The sequence below is a fragment of the Pteropus vampyrus genome, unplaced genomic scaffold (assembly GCF_000151845.1).
Source record: "Pteropus vampyrus isolate Shadow unplaced genomic scaffold, Pvam_2.0 Scaffold706, whole genome shotgun sequence".
NCBI lineage: Eukaryota > Metazoa > Chordata > Mammalia > Chiroptera > Pteropodidae > Pteropus > Pteropus vampyrus.
Genome location: NW_011889487.1, coordinates 93,040 through 111,437, shown reverse-complemented (window position 1 = coordinate 111,437; position 18,398 = coordinate 93,040). Strand labels below are relative to the sequence as shown.

At 34.7% G+C, this 18,398-nt stretch overlaps 1 protein-coding gene and 1 pseudogene across 1 annotated transcript in view; both read left to right on the top strand.

Annotated features, from left to right (window-relative positions):
* LOC111733966 (membrane cofactor protein-like) overlaps positions 1–16,352 on the top strand; it is a 24,717-nt gene extending 8,365 nt beyond the window's left edge. Inside the window, exon 5 of the mRNA XM_023526107.1 lies at positions 16,123–16,352. Within this exon, the coding sequence (XP_023381875.1) occupies positions 16,123–16,352 (230 nt within the window). The remainder of the gene's footprint in view (positions 1–16,122) is intronic.
* LOC111733967 lies at positions 9,870–9,985 on the top strand (annotated as a pseudogene).
* Positions 16,353–18,398: the final 2,046 nt, after the last annotated feature.

The window sequence follows — 18,398 nt, the reverse complement described above, 5'->3', positions numbered from 1 at the left end:
AAATTCATATTTATTAATGGACTTGTATTTACAATATAGAAAGAACTCTCAAAACACAATAATATAAAAAACAAATCAATTGTTAAAAATTGACAAAAGATCTGAATAGACTTATTTCACCAAAGTGAATATATGGTTGGCAAAAACAGTACATGAAAAGTTGCTCAGTGTGATTAATAAATATAGAAATGTAATTTAAAATTGCAATGAGATACCACTAAACACCTACTAGAACTTAAAAACAAAATGAAAACCTTACTAGACCATGTACTGGGAAGAATATAGAGCAATTAGAACTCCCATACAGTGCTGCTAAGATTATAACTTGCTGTGACCATTTTGGAACACAATTTAGCTATTTCTTATAAAGTTAAACTATACTTACCATACAGCTCAGCAAATCAAGTAAATTAGAATATGTCCAAATAGAAACCAGTATGAGAATATTCATAGCAGCCTTAGTCATAATCACCCCACATTGGAAACCACATGTCCTTCAGCGGTGAGTGGCTGAACAATCATGGTACAACCATACAATGGAAGAATACTCTGCAATAAAAAGAAATGAGCTTCTAATCCATGCAACAATAGGAATGAAATGCATTGTAACGAGTGAAATGCATTGTAATGAGTAGACATCCTTGTCTCACTGATAATATTGATAAACTCTAGACAAAACATACAGGCATACCTTGTTTAATTGCACGTTGCTCTATTGCACTTCACAGATGTTGTGTTTTTTTATGAATTGAAAGCAAGACCCTCACCATCAAAACCATTACAACTCACTTTATTTTGATACTCACTTTAGTACTGTGATCTGGAACGAATCCACAGCATCTCCAAAGCATGCTTGTACTTAAAAAACAATGTTTAAGGCATTAGAGCACGACCAAAGTAGGGAAACACTGTAGGGTATTTGACTCTTAAAAGAAAGGAACCACTGAAGAACAGAAAAATATATCCTCTTTTCGGGTGCATATGAAACAATCTTTGATGACATTTCCTAGACAATAAGATAATTTTTTTAAATCCAAAAATTGAAATTATTTCCTGTACATTATCTGATCACAAGTGAATGAATAAGTGAATGAATGTAGAAATTAAAACAAAAGTATATGCAAAAGCCCCAATATTTGAAAATTGTGAAAGATACTTCTAACTCACCTACGAATCAAAGAAAAAGTCACAATAAAAATTAGAAAGTGTTGTAAACTCAATAAAAGTTAAAACACAGCATATCAACATATCAAAATTTCTGGAATACAGCAAAAGCATTGCTTAGAAAGATTTTTCAATAGCTTCCACCTTAAGAACGTAAAAAGGAAGAGTTATTTAAGTTGAGAACAAGGAACCTGATGGAAATAATAAAATTAGAAATCAATGAAATTGAAAAGAGAAAACAAATAGAATCAATAAAACTAATACATGGTTCTTGGAGAGCAATAAAATTGAGAAAACTATAGCCAGTCTTTCAAAAAAAGAAGATAGAAATTTCCAGTATCTAGAATGAAAAAGGGGTCTTACCTATATATCCTAAAGATATTTAAAGAATAATAAGGTAGTGACACAAAAAATTTTATGCCTATAAATTCGACAACTTAAATCTTCTCACAAAGAGAACTATAAGCCCCATGTTGTCACTGTTAATTGTACCAAACATTTAAGGAGTAAATAATAGCAATCCTACACAAGCTCTTCAAGAAAATACAAAAGAAAACATTGCCCTTGATATCAAAACCAGACAAAAACATTGCAGGAAATTTAAAAACAATATCCATTGCGAACATAGAATCAAAACTTATTAACAAAATATTAACAAATCAAATCCTGTCATATATAAAATTAAGACTACATCATAATCAAGTAGGCTTCCATGAATACAATATTGATTCAAATTCAAAAATTAGAAAACATGGCGGAGTGAGAGACATCATCAGATCTCTCCCCTTGAAACAACAAGCTGAATATCTAAAACTGAACAAAAAACACCCAAACTGCACACCAGCGCATCTGAGCATAGGATCTGCGCATAAGAGCTACCACAAGTCAGAACCCTGGGTGTCCAGCGGTGGACTGGAACAAATAAAGACGCTGCCTCTCGCAGCTGCCAGAACTTCTTGAATAAGGAGGGGGAGAGGTGAAGGTGTGGCAAGTTCTCTGATCAGCCCTGAAAATGCTGGGACTTTTCTACCCGAAAGTGACAGCAGGGCTCAGAGATCAGTGCAGAAAGCAGAGAAGTGGGACTGGACATCAGAGAAACAACAGTTGATTTTTACCAGCCCCAGTTGCAAAAACAAGGATGAGTTGTAGCCCGCGACCCCCAATCTAGAGGTCCCCTCCCCCCATACCCTCCGAATCGGAGCACCGCAGAACCCCAGGGGAATCTGAGCAAATGCTACCAAAACTGTTGCTATCACTGACAGGGACTGAAACTGAGAGCAGCAAGTGTGAGTAAATATCTACAAGAAAATAAAATACATTAGGCTTTATATAAAGCAGAGATCCAAGAGGCTTAGACGCCACCTACTAGAAACCAAAAGAAAAGCGCCTTCTTTACAGCAAGCTAAAGAGAGACCTTTATATAATAAATCTTCTTTCTGGAAAAACAACAGAATACACTTCTATTAATTAATGACAAGGCGGAGAAATAGTCCATTAAACACCATGAAAAACCAAAGTGACAAGGCACCTAAGAAATAAAGAGAAAAACCTCCAGAAAATAAGCTTACTTACATAGTAATATGAGACTTAAGTGACAGAGAATTCAGGATGGTACTCAGTGAATTCCGAACTGAGTCATATCAACAATTTCAGAAATTGCAAAAACAGCTAGATGAGCAGAGCAAGGAGATTGAAACCCTCAAAAAGAACCAAATAAAACTTCTGGAGATGAAGAACAAACTGCAAGAGTTGAAAAATGAAATAACAAGCTTGGGAAATAGAGTCAACCAAATGAAGGAAAGATCAGTGATATCGAACACAGAAATCTAGAAATAAATCAGAAGGAAGAAAAGAGAAACCAAAGAATGAAAAATAATGAAAGAGAAATACAAGAACTATTGATACCATCAGGAGAGGAAACATAAGAATAATGGGCATTCTTGAAGGCAAGGAAAAGGAGCAGGGATTAGAAAGCATTTACAGACAAATAGTGGAAGAGAATTTCCCAAATGTAAGGAATGAGCAGGAGTTTGGAATTCAAGAAGTCAACAGAACACCCAATTATCTCAGCCAAAATGGCCTTCACCAAGACACTGTATTAAAATTATCAAAAATCGGTGACAAAGATAGAATTCTCAAGGAGCCAGGGAGAAGAAAATGGTAATGTATAAAGGAAAACCCATTAGATTATCATTGGACTTCTCAGCACAGACCTTACAAGGCAGAAAGTAGTGGAATCAAATATTTAAACTATTAAGTGAAAGGAACGACCAGCCTAGAATAATGTATCCAGCTAAGCTCTCCTTAGATACAAAGGAGAAATTAAGAACTTTTCAGACATATAAAAATTGAGGGAATTCTCCACAATGAGGCCTGCACTATAGGAAATTCTGAAAGGGGTCAGCTCACTTGAAACAAAATAACAAAAAAAAAAAAATTAGGAGTAAAGTGACTATCAGGCAAATAGAAGCAGAGGAGTACAACCCATACTAAGAACAGGGCATCATAAGAGAATTGCTGTGGCAAGATAGTAATGAATGTTCAGCAGACATAGGAACAAACTGAGATAACAATGAGAGAAAGAGGAGGATTCAAAGATCCACATTCTCAAAGGGGAAAGGAGATAAGGCACACACAGAAGAAAATGGACAACTGTATATCTATAACTAACTTTTTCACATTTGTAATCATAACCACACACCATAGAATCAGAACTGAAGTATATAACATAAAACAAGAAGAATCAGAGGCAAAACCCACAAAAGCCAAACAAAATAAAAATAAAATTAAAAATTAAAAAAAACAGAAACACAAGGACAAGGAAGCAATGGGAACACTGATCTCCCAGAAAGCAAAAGGTAAAATGGCTTTAGGAAAACCTCATATTTCAATAAACACCCTAAATGTAAATGGACTTAAATCACCAATAAAAAGGCACAGACTTGCAGATTGGATCAAAAAAACAAAACCCAACCATATGCTGCCTCCAAGAGACATATCTCAGCTCTAAAAACAAATATAGACTCTAAGTGAAAGGGTGGAAAATGATCTTTCAAGCAAATGGCATTCAGAGAAAAATGGGAGTAGCAGTGCTAATATCAGATGAAATAGATTTCAAAATAAAAAAGGTAAAGAAAGATACCAAGGGACACTTTATAATGATAAAGAGAATCATGCCCCAAGAAGACATAACACTTACTAATATCTTTGTTACCAATCAGGGAGCCCTAAAATATATAAAGCAATTACTAACAGAATTAAAGGGAGAAACAGACCAAAACACTATGACAGTAGGTGACTTACATACCCCACTGTCAGATATGGACAGATCATCCAAACAAAAAAATCAATAAGGAAATAGCATCCTTAAATGACACATTAGACCAGCTGAGCATAATTGATATATACAGAACCTTCCATCCCAAAACAGCTGTTTATACATTCTTCTCTAGTGCACATGGAACATTCTCAAGAATCGAACACATACTGGGACACAGAGATAGCCTCAACAAGTATCAGAGGGTTGAAATCATACTAACCATATTCTCTGACCATAATGCTTTGAAACTAGAGATCAACTGCAGAAAGAAATCAGGAAGAACCACAAATATATGGAGATTAAACAAAATGTTATTGAAGAATAACTAGGTCAGGGAAGAAATAAAAAGAGAGATCAAAAGATACATAGAAATGAGTGATAATAATAGTACAACATATCAAAACTTTTGGGACACGGCAAAAGTGGTCATGAGAGGAAAGTTCATATCATTACAGGCCTATTTCCAAGAACAAGAATGAGCCCAAATAATGCTTCATCTTAAAAAAGTAGAAAAGGAAGAATAAATGAAGCCTAAAGTCAGCAGAAAGAAAGAAATCGTCAAAATTCAAGCATAAATAAATGAAATTGAAAAAAAATAGAAAAAATAAATACAACAAAGAGCTGGTTCTTGAGAAGGTTTGTAAAATTGACAAACCCCTGGCTAGACTCACTAAAGAATAAAGAGAAAGGACACAAATAAACATAATCAGGGATGAAAGAGGGGAAATTACGACTGATATCGCAGAAATACCAATTATCATGCAAGAATACTATGAAAAAGTATATCACACCAAATTTAATAACCTAGAAGAAATGGACCAGTACTTAGAAAGATAAAACCTTCCTAGACTGAATCAAGATCTGGGGAATCTAAATAGACCAATCAGCAGTATGGAAATTGAAACAATCATCAAAAACCTACCAAAAAGTAAAAGTCCAAGATCAGATGGCTTCACCAGTGAATTCTAGCAAACATTCAAAGAAGATTTAATACCTATACTCCTCAAACTGTTCCAAAAAATCGAAGAGGAGGTGATACTTGCCAACTCATTTTATGAGGCCAATATCACCCTGAGACCAAAATCTGGTAAAGATAACACAAATAAAGAAAACTACAGACAAATATCTCTCATGAACACAGTTGCAAAAATCCTAAATGAGATACTAGCGAACCGAATACAGCGACATATTAAAAAGATTACACACCAAAATCAAGTGGGCTTCATCCCAGAGGTACAGGGATGGTTCAACATACACAAACCAATTAACGTGATTATGTTTATACACCACATAAGCAAATTAAAAAATAAGAATCATATGATTATATCAATAGATGCAGAAAAAGCTTTGACAAGATATAACATCCATTTATGATCAAAACACTTAACAAAATCGGTATAGAAGGAAAGTACCTTAACACAATAAAAGCCATATATGACAAACCCTCAGCTAACATTATACTTAATGGTGAAAAACTAAAAACCTTCCCTCTAAGATCAGGAACAAGGCAAGGCTGTCCACTATCGCCACTGTTATTCAGTATAACATTGGATGTCCTAGCGAGTGCAATCAGGCAAGAGAAAGATAAAAAAGGCATCCAAAGAGGAAATGAAGAAGTCAAACTATCACTATTTGCGGATGACACGATTCTCTCTATATAAAACCCTAAAGACTCCACAAGAACACTACTAGAAACTATAAGCAAATACAGTAAAGTTTCTGGATACAAAATCAACGTTCAAAAATCCATAGCATTCCTATATTCTAATAATGAAGCGTCAGAAAAAGAAGTGGAAAAAATAATTCCTTTTGCATTTGCAACAAAAAGAATAAAATACCTAGAAATAAATTTAACAAAACATGTGAAGGACCTATATAATGAAAACTACAAGACCCTATTAAAAGAAATCAAAGAAAATACAAAGAAATGGAAAGATATTCCATGTTCTTGAATTGGAAGAATCAACATAGTAAAATGACCTTATTACCTAAAGCATTATACAGATTTAATGCAATCCCTATCAAAATCTCATCAGCATTTTTTAAAGAAATGGAACAAAAATCATCAGATGTGAATGGAAGCACAAAAGACCCCAAATTGCCAAATCCAACCTGAGAAAAAAGAATGAGGCTGGAGGTATTAAAATTATACTACAAAGCGACAGTAATCAAAATGGCATGGTATTGGCAGAAAAACAGACACACGGACCAGGGGAACAGAATTGAGAGGCCAGAAGTAAACCCATTTTTTATATGGGCCAATAATTTTGACAAAAAGCCAAAAACATACAGTGGAGAAAGGAAAGCCTCTTCAATAAATGGTGCTGGGACAATTGGAAGGCCATCTGCAAAAGAATGAAACTAGACTGTTGTCTATCATCACACAGCAAAATTAACTCAAAATGGATTAAGGACCTGAAAATAAGACCTGAAACAATAAAATACATAGAAGAAAACATAGGAACTAAACTCGAAGACCTTAGACTTAAAGAGGATTTTATGAATTTGACCTCAAAGGCAAGAGAAGTAAAAGCTAAAATAAATGAATGGGACTACATCAACTTAAAAAGCTTCTGCTCAGCAAAAAAAAAAAAAGAAAAATCGTCAACAAGGTAAAGAGAGAACCATCCGAGTGGGGAAATATATTTGTAAGCAATGCTTTCGATGAGGGCCTAATATTCAAAATATATATAGAACTCATACGACTCAATAACAACAAAAAAACAAACGATCCAATCAATAAATGGGGAGAAGACCTGAACAGACACTTCTCCCTAGAGGATATACAAATGGCCTACAAATATATGAAAAAATGTTCAACATCACTAGCTATTAGAGAAATGCAAATCAAAACCACAATGTAATACCATCTCGCACTTGTTAGAATAGCTATAAGAAACAGGACAAGTAATAACAAATGTTGGAGAGGATGCAGAGAAAAAGGAACCCTCATATACTGCTGGTGGGACTGCGAATTGGTATAGCCACTATGGAAAACAGGAAAACAGTATGGAGGTTCCTCAAAAAACTAAGAATTGATCTACCATATGATCCAGCAATCCCACTACTGAGTATTTACCCAAAGACTTGAAAACCGATATCCAAAAAGATATTTGCACACCGATGTTCATAGCAGCATTATTCACAGTGGCCAGGACATGGAAGCAACCAAAGTCTCTTAGATTGTTGACTAAAGAAGCTGTGGTAGATATATACAATGGAATATTACTCAGCCATAAGAAGAGATGAAATACTGTCATTTGTGACAGCATAGATGGACCTCGAGATAATCATGCTAAGTGAAATAAGCCAGACTGAAAAAGTAGAAAGTCACATGATATCACTTATATGTGGTATATAAACCTAAAAGCAACAAATGAACAGGACAAACAGAGACTCAGGGACATGGACAATGGACTAGTGGTTACCAGAGAGGGGGGGAGGTGGGAAGAAGTTGATGGGGAAATGGGGGTCAAATATAGGTGGGTAGAGGTAGAGTGAAGTGGGTAAAGGTGATCCAATATATGGTAGCTGAAGGAAACTGGACTTTGGGTGGTAAACACACAATAGAATATATACATGTCAAATGATAATGTACACCTGAAAATTATTTAATTGTATTGACCAATGTTACCCAAATAAACTTCATTTAAAATAATTAATTAATTGATTAATTAATTAAAAAACAAAAACAATAATTCATCAGTACCATCTATCATATAAAGTGAGTATAAAGAAGAAAAAACACATGATCATTTTAATAGATGTAAAAAGAAAAGCATTTGACAGAATTCATCATCTTTCCATGGTAACACTTCTCAGCAAACTCGAAATAGAAGGGAACTAAGTATCTGAACCTGATAAAAATTACATACAAGAATCTCAGAGTTAACATTATACTTAAAGATAATAGAATTTATTTTCCCCTAAAGTTGTAACAAAACAAAAATATCTACTCTTACCACTCTATTCAGCATTATATTGAAAATTCTAGCCAGTACAATAAGGCAAAATACAGAAATAGGCATACATATTGGAATGAAGGAAATAAAGTAGACTTAATTCACTTATTACATGATTGTCTGTGTGGAATTTATGAAAGACTAAAGTTTTAGCCAGATTACAGGGCACAGGTGTACAAAGAATTCAATAAAAATAAGATAAAAATATAAGCACAATTGGATGCCCAGATGCAAAAATATTTTTTTAAAAAACCTCAACTGTATTCTGGTCAATATTGCAGAATAGGTAGATGTTGTGTTTGCCTCCTCTCATAACCAAATCAAAATTACAACTAAACTATAGAACAACTGTTATGGAAAATCACCTGATATTTAGCTGAACAGAAGTCCTACAACTAAAGACAGAGAAGCAGCAACCATGAGATTGGTAGCAAGGGCAGAGATGCTAAATGGGCTAGTCCCACACCTGCATGTGGCAGCTAAAAATCAGGAGAGATATCTTGGCTGCTGAGGTTCCCCTCAGAGGACTGAAGGATCCAGGCCCCACACCAGGTGCTTCAGCCTAGGGTTCTAGTGATGGGAAGAGATGAACCCACCAAATCTGTATGTGAAAATAAGCAGAGACACAGTCCTCCAGGAATCCCAAGCATTCCTCTTCTAGGGCTGAGACAGGGAGTTATCTGCTGACAAACTCACTCTGAGCTCCAGGGCTGAGGCAGCAGCACAAAAGATGCCAGGGATATACTGGGAGGAACTGAATTGTCTGGCTTTAGGGTGAGAGCTGGAGAGGCAGCTTTCTTCCAGACAGAAGTGCTGACGGAGGCCACTGTTCCTTTGTGGATCTTTCTCCCCTTCTGATGTGCAAAGGAAATAGAAATACAAGGCCAAGAAGAAGAGAGAGTCCCAAACAAGATGAACCCAAAAGGTCCACTCAAAGATACGTCATAATTAAAATGCCAAAAGTTAAAGACAAAGAACAGCAAGAGAAAAATAGTCAGTTACCTACAGAGGAGCGCCTATAAGACTGTCAACTGATTTCTCAACAGAAACTTTGCAGGCCAGAAGAGCTTGGCCCAAAATATTCAGAGCAATGAAAAGCAAGAAACTACAATGCAAGATTATTCTACCCAGCAAAGTTATCACTTAGAATTGAAGTACAAATAAAGAACTTCCCAGACAAGAAAAAGCTAAAGAAGTTCATCACCACCAAACCAGTTATAGAGGAATTGTTGAAGGGGCTTTTTTTAAGAAAGAGAGGGAAAAAGAGATCGAAAATATGAATAATATAGCAATAACCACATATCTATCAACATTAACTTTAAATATAAATGGCTTTGGACATGGTTCCATAGTGTAGCGGTTAGCATGTCTGCTTTACATGCAGAAGGTCCTGGGTTCACGCCTCAGTGGAGCCCCAGTCCATGGTCTACGGCCACACCACCCTGAACAAGCCCGATGTCTCATCTCAGAACCTAAGCAGGGTCAGGCCTAGTTAGTACTTGGATGGGAGACCACCCAGGAAGACCAGGTGCTGTAGGCATAAATAATAATAAATAATAAACAAACAAACAAACAAACAAATAAATAAATATGGCTTACATGTTTCAATCAAAAGATAGGGTGGTCAAATGGATAAGATAACAAGACCCTTGCATATGCTGCCTCCAAGAGACTGACTTGGGATTGAAGCTCACACACAGACTGAAAGTAATGGGATGGAAAGAGATCTTTCATGAAAATGAAAACAAACAAAAAGGCTGGGATAGCAATACTTATACCAGACAAAATGGACTTTAAAACCAAGACTATAACAAGAAACAAAGAAGAATCCAGTAATCCCAATTCTGGGTATTTATCTGAAAAAAAACGAAACAAAACTACTGCGAACGGACATGTGTATCCATATGTTTATTACATCATTATTTTCAGTAGTCATGATATGGAGACAACCTGGTTGCCCATCAATTGATGAATAGATAAAGAAGAAGTGGCACATATACACAATGGAATATTACTCAACCTTAAAAAAGAATGACATCTTGCAATCTGCAACAATGTGGGTGGACATACAGGGTACTATGCGGAGTGGAGCAAGTCAGACGGAAAGACAAATGCCACATGATTTCACTTATATGTGAATCTAAAGAACAAAATAAATAAAACAGAAACAAACTCATAATGCAGATAACATTTCGATGGTTGCCAGATAGAAGGGACTTAGGGCACAGGAAAAAAAGGGAAGGAATTAAAAAGTAAAAATTTGTAGTTATAAAATAGTTATGGATATGTAAAGTATAAGGAATATAGTCAATATTATAATAACTATGTGCAGTGTCATATGGGTACTAGATTTATTTGAGTAATCACTTTGTAAGTTAGTTAAATGTCTAATCACTTTGTTGTACACCAGAAACTGATATAATTTGGTATGCTAACTGTAACTGAAAAATTAAAAAATTATTTAAGAAAGACTTCAACTCATGTTAACCCCGTATCCAACCATTTACTCAAAATAGATCTTAGACTTAAATTTAAACCTACAATTACAACACTTTTTACTGAAAAACAGAAAATATTTGTGACTTGGCCAAAGAATGTTAGATACAATTCTAAAAGCATGGTGCTTTAATGAAAAAAATTAATAAATTGGACTTCTTAAAAACTCAGAATTTCTGTTCTCAAAAGACATTGTTATAAGAATGAAAATAAAATGAGTCAAACACTGGGATAAAATATTGGCAAGCATATACCTGATAATGGACTTTTATTTATGATTATATAAAGAAAGACAATAATGAGAAAACATCCCAACTCTTTAAATGGGCAAAAGATCTGAATAGACCTATTTCACCAAAGTAGATATAAGGATGATGAAAAAGTACATGAATAGTTGTTCAATATGTTAGTAAACAGACAAATGCGATTTAAAACTGCAATGAGATATCACTAAACACGTACTAGAATGGCTGAAATTAAAACAAACAACAAAAAAATACCTAACGGTACCATGTACTTGCAAAGATATGGAGCAATTGCAACTCTCATACATTGCTGTTAAGATTGCAAAGTGGTATGTCCATTAGGGAACACGGTTTGGCATTTTTTTATAGTGTTAAATATATATTTACCAAGCAACTCAGCAATCCAAGTAAGTTAAAAAATGTTCACATAGAAACCAGTATGAGAATATTCATAGCAGCCTTAAGCATAATCACCCTACATTGGAAATATCCACATATCCTTCAGTTGGTGAATGGCTAAACAACCATGGTACATTTATACAACAGAATAATAGTCCGCAATAAAAAGGAATGAGCTTCTGATCCACACAACAGGAGCAAACCTCAAATGCATTGTGATAAGTGAAATAAGCAATACTCAAAGGCTGTGATCCCATTATGACATTCTGGAAAAGCAACATGATAGGGATGAAAATGGATCAATGCTTGGATAGTTGGGAAAGGTGGTTGGGGGCAGTGGAGAAAGTTGATTATGAGTGGCATGAAGAAATGTTATAGGTAATGGAACTTTTCTATGTCTATTCTGTTGTAATTCTATGGTTAGCATTTGCATTTATGAAACCTCATACAGCTGTACACGTAAAAGGATGAATATTACTGTATGTAACTTACATCTGGTAAAACTAACTGAGAATCATTAATGTGGCTACCAGCATTTACCACAACATGAAAAAAATCAGCAAACCTAACTTCTGAACAATAGAATCCAACATGATTTGAAAAGAATATTAAAATAAGAGGGAGAGAGTTACAGACCTAGGGAAGAGTAGCAAGCAGTCAAACATATATATTATTGGAATTACAAAAAGAGAGAAGAAACAACAGTATAGATAATTATTTGAATAAAAATTGGCCAAAAATTTACCACATGAAACAAAATAACCCCGCAAGTCCAGGAAATTCAGTGATAACAGGATAAATAAATTTTTAAAATTTACCAAGAAATCCCCAATAAACTAAATGTATCATAGTAAAATTACTGATATCAAAAGTTTAAATAAAAGAAGCCAGTGAAGGAGGGAGAAAAAAATATTACATTGCGTTTCCCCCATGCTGCCCCGCCACCCGCCAAGTGGAATGACTTTTCTTAAGGAACTGTGAAAGAACTGTGGAGACTAGAAGACAATATTATCTGCTAAAGTGCTGAAAAATAAAATAAAATAAAACATGTAACCTTGAAATCTCTGTTAAGGAGAAATCTTTCAGAACTGAAGGTGAAATAAATAAAAATATTTTGAGGTAAAGGTGAGAGAATTTGTCACATCCAACCAGCACTACAAGAGTTGCTAACGGAACTTTTTCAGGCTAAAGGGAAAAGATATCTGATGGAAATTCAGATCACAGACAAGGAGGAAGAGCTCTGCTCTGGCTTAAAAGGCTCTACATCATGGGCCCTTATCTATTGTTTGGATTTAATCTTATAAAATGTTCTCTTGCACTCACTACCCAGTCTGTTTTTAAATTTTTTTCCAAATCCTGCCACACACATTAATGGATCCTGAAATTAATCAAGAGGACCATGACCAGCATTTTACTTGCTAATTAGTAGAGTCTAATGGAAAATACCAGCATACACTGGTATGAAGTCTATGTATTAACTTTTAGCTTTATCTCAAGCCTATGAGATTATATACTGGTTTACGATGTAAAATGTGGTGTGTGACCCAATAAACCCATGTGGAATAAAAATCATATGATCATATCAATAGATGCAAAAAAAAACCATTTGACAAAATTCAGCATCTATTTATGATAAAAAAAAAAACTCTCAGCTAAGTTTAATAGAAGGAACATACTTCAATATAAAAAAGGCCATATATGACAAACCCACGGCTAACATATTCAGCAGTGAAAAGCTAAAAGCATTTTCCTCAAGATCAGGAACAAGACAAGAATGCCTACTTTCACCACTCCTCTTCAACATTTTGTTGAAGTCTTGGCCACAGAAATAAGACAAGAAAGAGAAATAAAAGGTATCCGAACTGGAAAGGAAGAAGTGAAACTCTAGTTATTTGCCTATGACATGATACTATATACAGAGAACACTAAAGATTCCACCGAAAACTGTTAGAACTGATCAATGAATTCAGTAATGTAGCAGGTTACAAAATAAATATTCAGAAGTCAGTGGCATTTTTATACACCAATGATGAACTTTCAGAAAGAGAAATTAAGAAAATAATCCCATTTATAATTGCACTGAAAACTATAAAATACCTGGGAATCAAATTAACCAAGAAGGTAAAAGACCTGTTTTCAGAAAATCATAAGTCATTAAAAAAAGAAATTGAAGAAGATACAAATAAATGGAAGCGTATATCATGCTCATGGGTAGGAAGAATCAACATCATTCAAAATGGCCATACCCAAAACAATCTATAGATTCAATGCATTCCCTATCAAAGTACTAATGGCATTTTTCAGAGAGCAAGAACAAATAATCCTAAAATTGATATGGAACCATAAAAGACCCCGAATAGCCACAGCAATCTTGAGAAAGAAGAACAAAGTTGAAGGTTTCACACTACCTGATATCAAACTATACTACTAGTCTACAGTAATCAAAACAGCATGATACTGGCATAAAAACAGATCCATTGATCAATGGAACAGAATAGAGAGCCTAGAAATAAATCCATACCTGTTTGCTCATTTAATATATGACAAAGGAGGTAAAAATATGCAAAGGGGCAAAGACAGTCTCTTAAGTGGACAGATACATGCAAAAAAAAAAAAATAAAGAATCTGGATCACCTTCTTACACCGTATACAAGAATAGATTCAAAATGGATTAAATACTTAAATGTAAGACCCAAAACCATAAAACTTCTAGAAGAAAACTTAGGCAGTAAACTCTCTGATATTACTAACAGTAATTTCTTTTCGGATATATCACCCCGGGCGAGGGAAACAAAAGAAAAAATAAACAAATGGGACTACATCAAGCTAAAAAGTTTTTGTACAGCAAAGGAAACCATCAACCAAACAAAAAGACAACCAAATGATTGGGAGAAGATATTTGCTAATGATACATCTGATAAGGGGTTAATATCCAAAATATATAAAGAACTCATGCAACTCAACAACAAAAAAATAAACAATCCAATTAAAAAATGGGCAGAAGACCTGAACAGATACTTCTCCAAAGAGGAAATACAGCTGGCTAATAGACATATGAAAAGATGCTCACGGTTGCTGATCATCAGAGAAATGCAAATTAAAACCACAATGAGATATTACCTCACACTTGTCAGAATGGCTATCATCAATAAATCAAAAAACAATAAGTGGGGAGAAAACGGAACCTTCATACATTGTTCGTAGGATTGCAAATTGGTACAGCTGCTATGGAAAACAGTATGGAGGCTTCTCAAATAATTAAAAATGGATATATCTTTTGACCCAACAATTGCACTTTTGGGTATTTATCCAAAGAACATCAAAACAATAATTTATAAAGATCTATGCACCCCAAAGTCCATAGCAGCACAATTTACAATAGCCAAGATATGGGAGCAACCAAAATGCCCATCAACAGACAATTGGACAAAGAAATTATGGTTCATATATGCAAGGAATATTACTCAGCCATTAAAAAAATGAAATCATACAATTTGCAACAACATAGATGGATCTACAGGTTATTATGCTGAGTGAAATAAGTCAGGCAGAGAAAGATAAATACCATGTGATTTCACTTACATGTGGAATCTAAGGAACAAAAAAACAAACGAATCAAAAACAGACTCACAAATATAGTGGACAATTTGGTGATGGACAGAGAGGAGGGAGATTGGGGGTTTGGGAGAATGGGGTGACGGTCTAAAGAAGTACAAATTAGTAGTTAATAGATGGTCACGGAAATGGCAAGCACAGCATAGGGAATACAGTTAGTGATAATATGTTGGCTAGGTGGAGGTTCAGGGGAGAGAAGGAGCAATTAGGGGGATCATTTTATGAAATATATAGATGTCTAACAAATGTACTGTATGCTTGAAACTAATTAAGATTAATAAATGTTTTTTTTAAAGGAAAAATGTAATTTTGGCTTATAAACAAACAAACAAACAAACAAACAAATAAATGTGGTGTTTCATCTCTGGGTTATAGTCCAAAACTGCACTGGCATTTCTATTCCTTGAACAGCCCAGTTCATGAATGTTGTCGCTACTTGAGGACTTGCTTTTCCCCAATCTTTGCGTGGCTAGCTTCTTTTCAGATTTTACATTTGAGTTCAAGTATTACCTCCTCACAAGAGTCTTTCCTGTCTTTCTAAAAAGCAGGACATTGTCATCAGTGTCAGCATAAATTTTTTTTTAAATCTCTAGAGCTAAAGAGTATCAAAAGGTGACTTGATCATTTCCCATAATTTGTATCTGTTAATCAAACCTTCTTAAAACTTCTCAGGAATGAAGAAAAAATGTAATAAACCAATAAACCGTAATGACAGTCTGTTCTATGTAGAAAAAGATTACTAGATTTCTCTACATCTGTTTACCTGGAATTAAAATACATAATTCAACACTTTTTTTCAGAAAGTAATATCCTGCCTTCTATTTCTTGTCTCTTTGTTCACACTGAAAATAGCTACTTTACACTAGTTTTTCTGTGCTATGTCAAAGCAGCTTTTTATTAATTCTGGAATTTCTCCTTTCAGTGGTCAAATGTCAAGATCCAGTAGTCGAAAATGGAAGACTGGTGGCAGGATTTAAAAAAGAATATGACTACAAAGCAAAGGTTGTATTTGAATGCCTGGAGGGTTTTAAACTTAAAGGCAACAGCACAATTTTCTGTGGTGCTAACAATGTATGGGAGCCGGAGATGCCAGAATGTATTAAAGGTACAAAAGGTGTCCCTTTCCTTCTTTCTTTTTTAGATTTTTTTTGACATCAAATGTCAATGATATAGAATAATTGAAAACCAGTAGTTTTAGTAAATAACTCTGTCTTGTATTATTTCCATGAAAAAAATGTATAACATACAATTTACAAACAACTCTGCTGCTGTTATTTTGTATGTTTTCATAGGGTCCTTCACACAGGTATATAAATTTCCGGTTGGCATTTTTATGTTTAAAAATGTAGAGTAGCCATTTTTCAATAAATTGAGGCATGGGATATTTTACCTAAATAAGTGAAGAATGAAAGGCATAATTTCATATAAGTGAAAATAATAACCAAATGGTAAGTCAGTCTACAATATTTTGTTTTGTATTTTTGATTCTCCCCAGGACAAAACCTATAATATCCCACCTGTCAGGTTTACTAACTTCCTGCTTTACTTTTCAAAGGTGTTTAAATAACAGGGCATTATTTTTTAAAAAATTCATTGAATGCCTGGTGATTTATACTCATTCATCATATTTAGTAATAAAAGTAAAAAGTACATATTTACAATCATTCTAGTTGTTATACTAGTGATTCTAAAATGATTTGCCATAGTCTGCAGATAGAAAGAGGTATGTAAATTTGGCAGGATATGTAAACCTTGCATGTGTTTACTTTATGTAAAATGATTTAATGCCTTTTTCACTGGGTGATAGGTAAGTTAAAATGAGATGCACCACAGTGCCTGGCATATAGGAAGTTCACATGATTGACAGCATCTCTCCAATTAATATTACTGAAGAAGAAGGTCCATGCTCCTGTTTTTTAATATGTATGTTTTCTGTGTTACTGACTATGCTCCTTATTCATTTGTAAAGTGATGTGCTGACACAGGTATCTTCCTGTGACGATTTTAGTTCTTTTTATATAGTACCATTCAAACTGGGAAATTTCTGCTGTATCTAGAACAAGACTCATATTTCTACCATCCAGCTTCTCCCTCCTCATACAATTTTTCTTTCTCCTTACGGAGAAAGAAAATAAATTTTATTTTCAACAGAAAATAAATTTTATAGTAACTAAAAGGAAAGAAAAGTCCTTGTTTATTGAAATGAAATAATTGTACGGACTACTGATCAACTGCTCTGCCTAAGACTTGAGAGATTATTTTGGTATAGAGGAAGGAATTGTCTTCCTGACTTCAGTGCTGCTACCTCGGGTTGCCCCTTGGTAGCAGCAGAAGCAAGGGACAAGATCCCCCCTTATCCACAATTTCCCCTTCTATGGTTTAAGTTACCCACAACCATGGTCCAAAAATATTAAATGGAAAATTCCAGCAATAAACAATTCATAAGATTTATATCGCACACCTTTCTGAGCATCATGATGAAATCTCACACTGTCTATCTCATCCCACCCGGAAAATGAATAATTTATTTGTCCAGTATGTTCGCCTAACTTCATCTCATCACATAGGCATTGTACCATCTCACATCATCACAAGAAAAGAGGAGAGTACAGTACATTAAGATATTTTGACAACGAGAGACCACATTCATTTAACTTTTATTATAGGATATTGTCATAATCATTTTATTTATCGTTAGCTACTTTGTTAATCTCTTAGTGTGCCTAATTTGTAAGTTAAATTGTATTGTAGTTTCCAAGAATCCAGTGGGGTCATGGAAGGAATGCCCTGTAAGTAGCGGGGAGCTACTGTTGTGGGAAGAACATTATCCTGGGGAGACTTTATTCTGAATTTTAGTCAGCCTTGACTTACACATGTGAAATCATTTCTTTGGGCTGAAATCTCATATCATTTAATGAGGGTTGTGCGTACAGTGGGATAAGGAGCAGGACAGCCAGGTTTCATTGAGCTTCTGGTTTTAGTCAGATACCGTGATCTTCTGAAGGCGCTGATCTGCGCAGGGGTATGTGTAACTGTGTCAGAAAGTAAAGTTTAATTTTGCAGTGGGTAAAGAGTGCTTAAACAACTTTGGCAAGTGTAGAGAAGGTGAGCAGTTCTCTTGATCCATAGTAGGAAACTATTTCACTTTCCTGAAACTCACCTGGAACATTGGGGAATTTTCTGAATGCGGCCTATCAT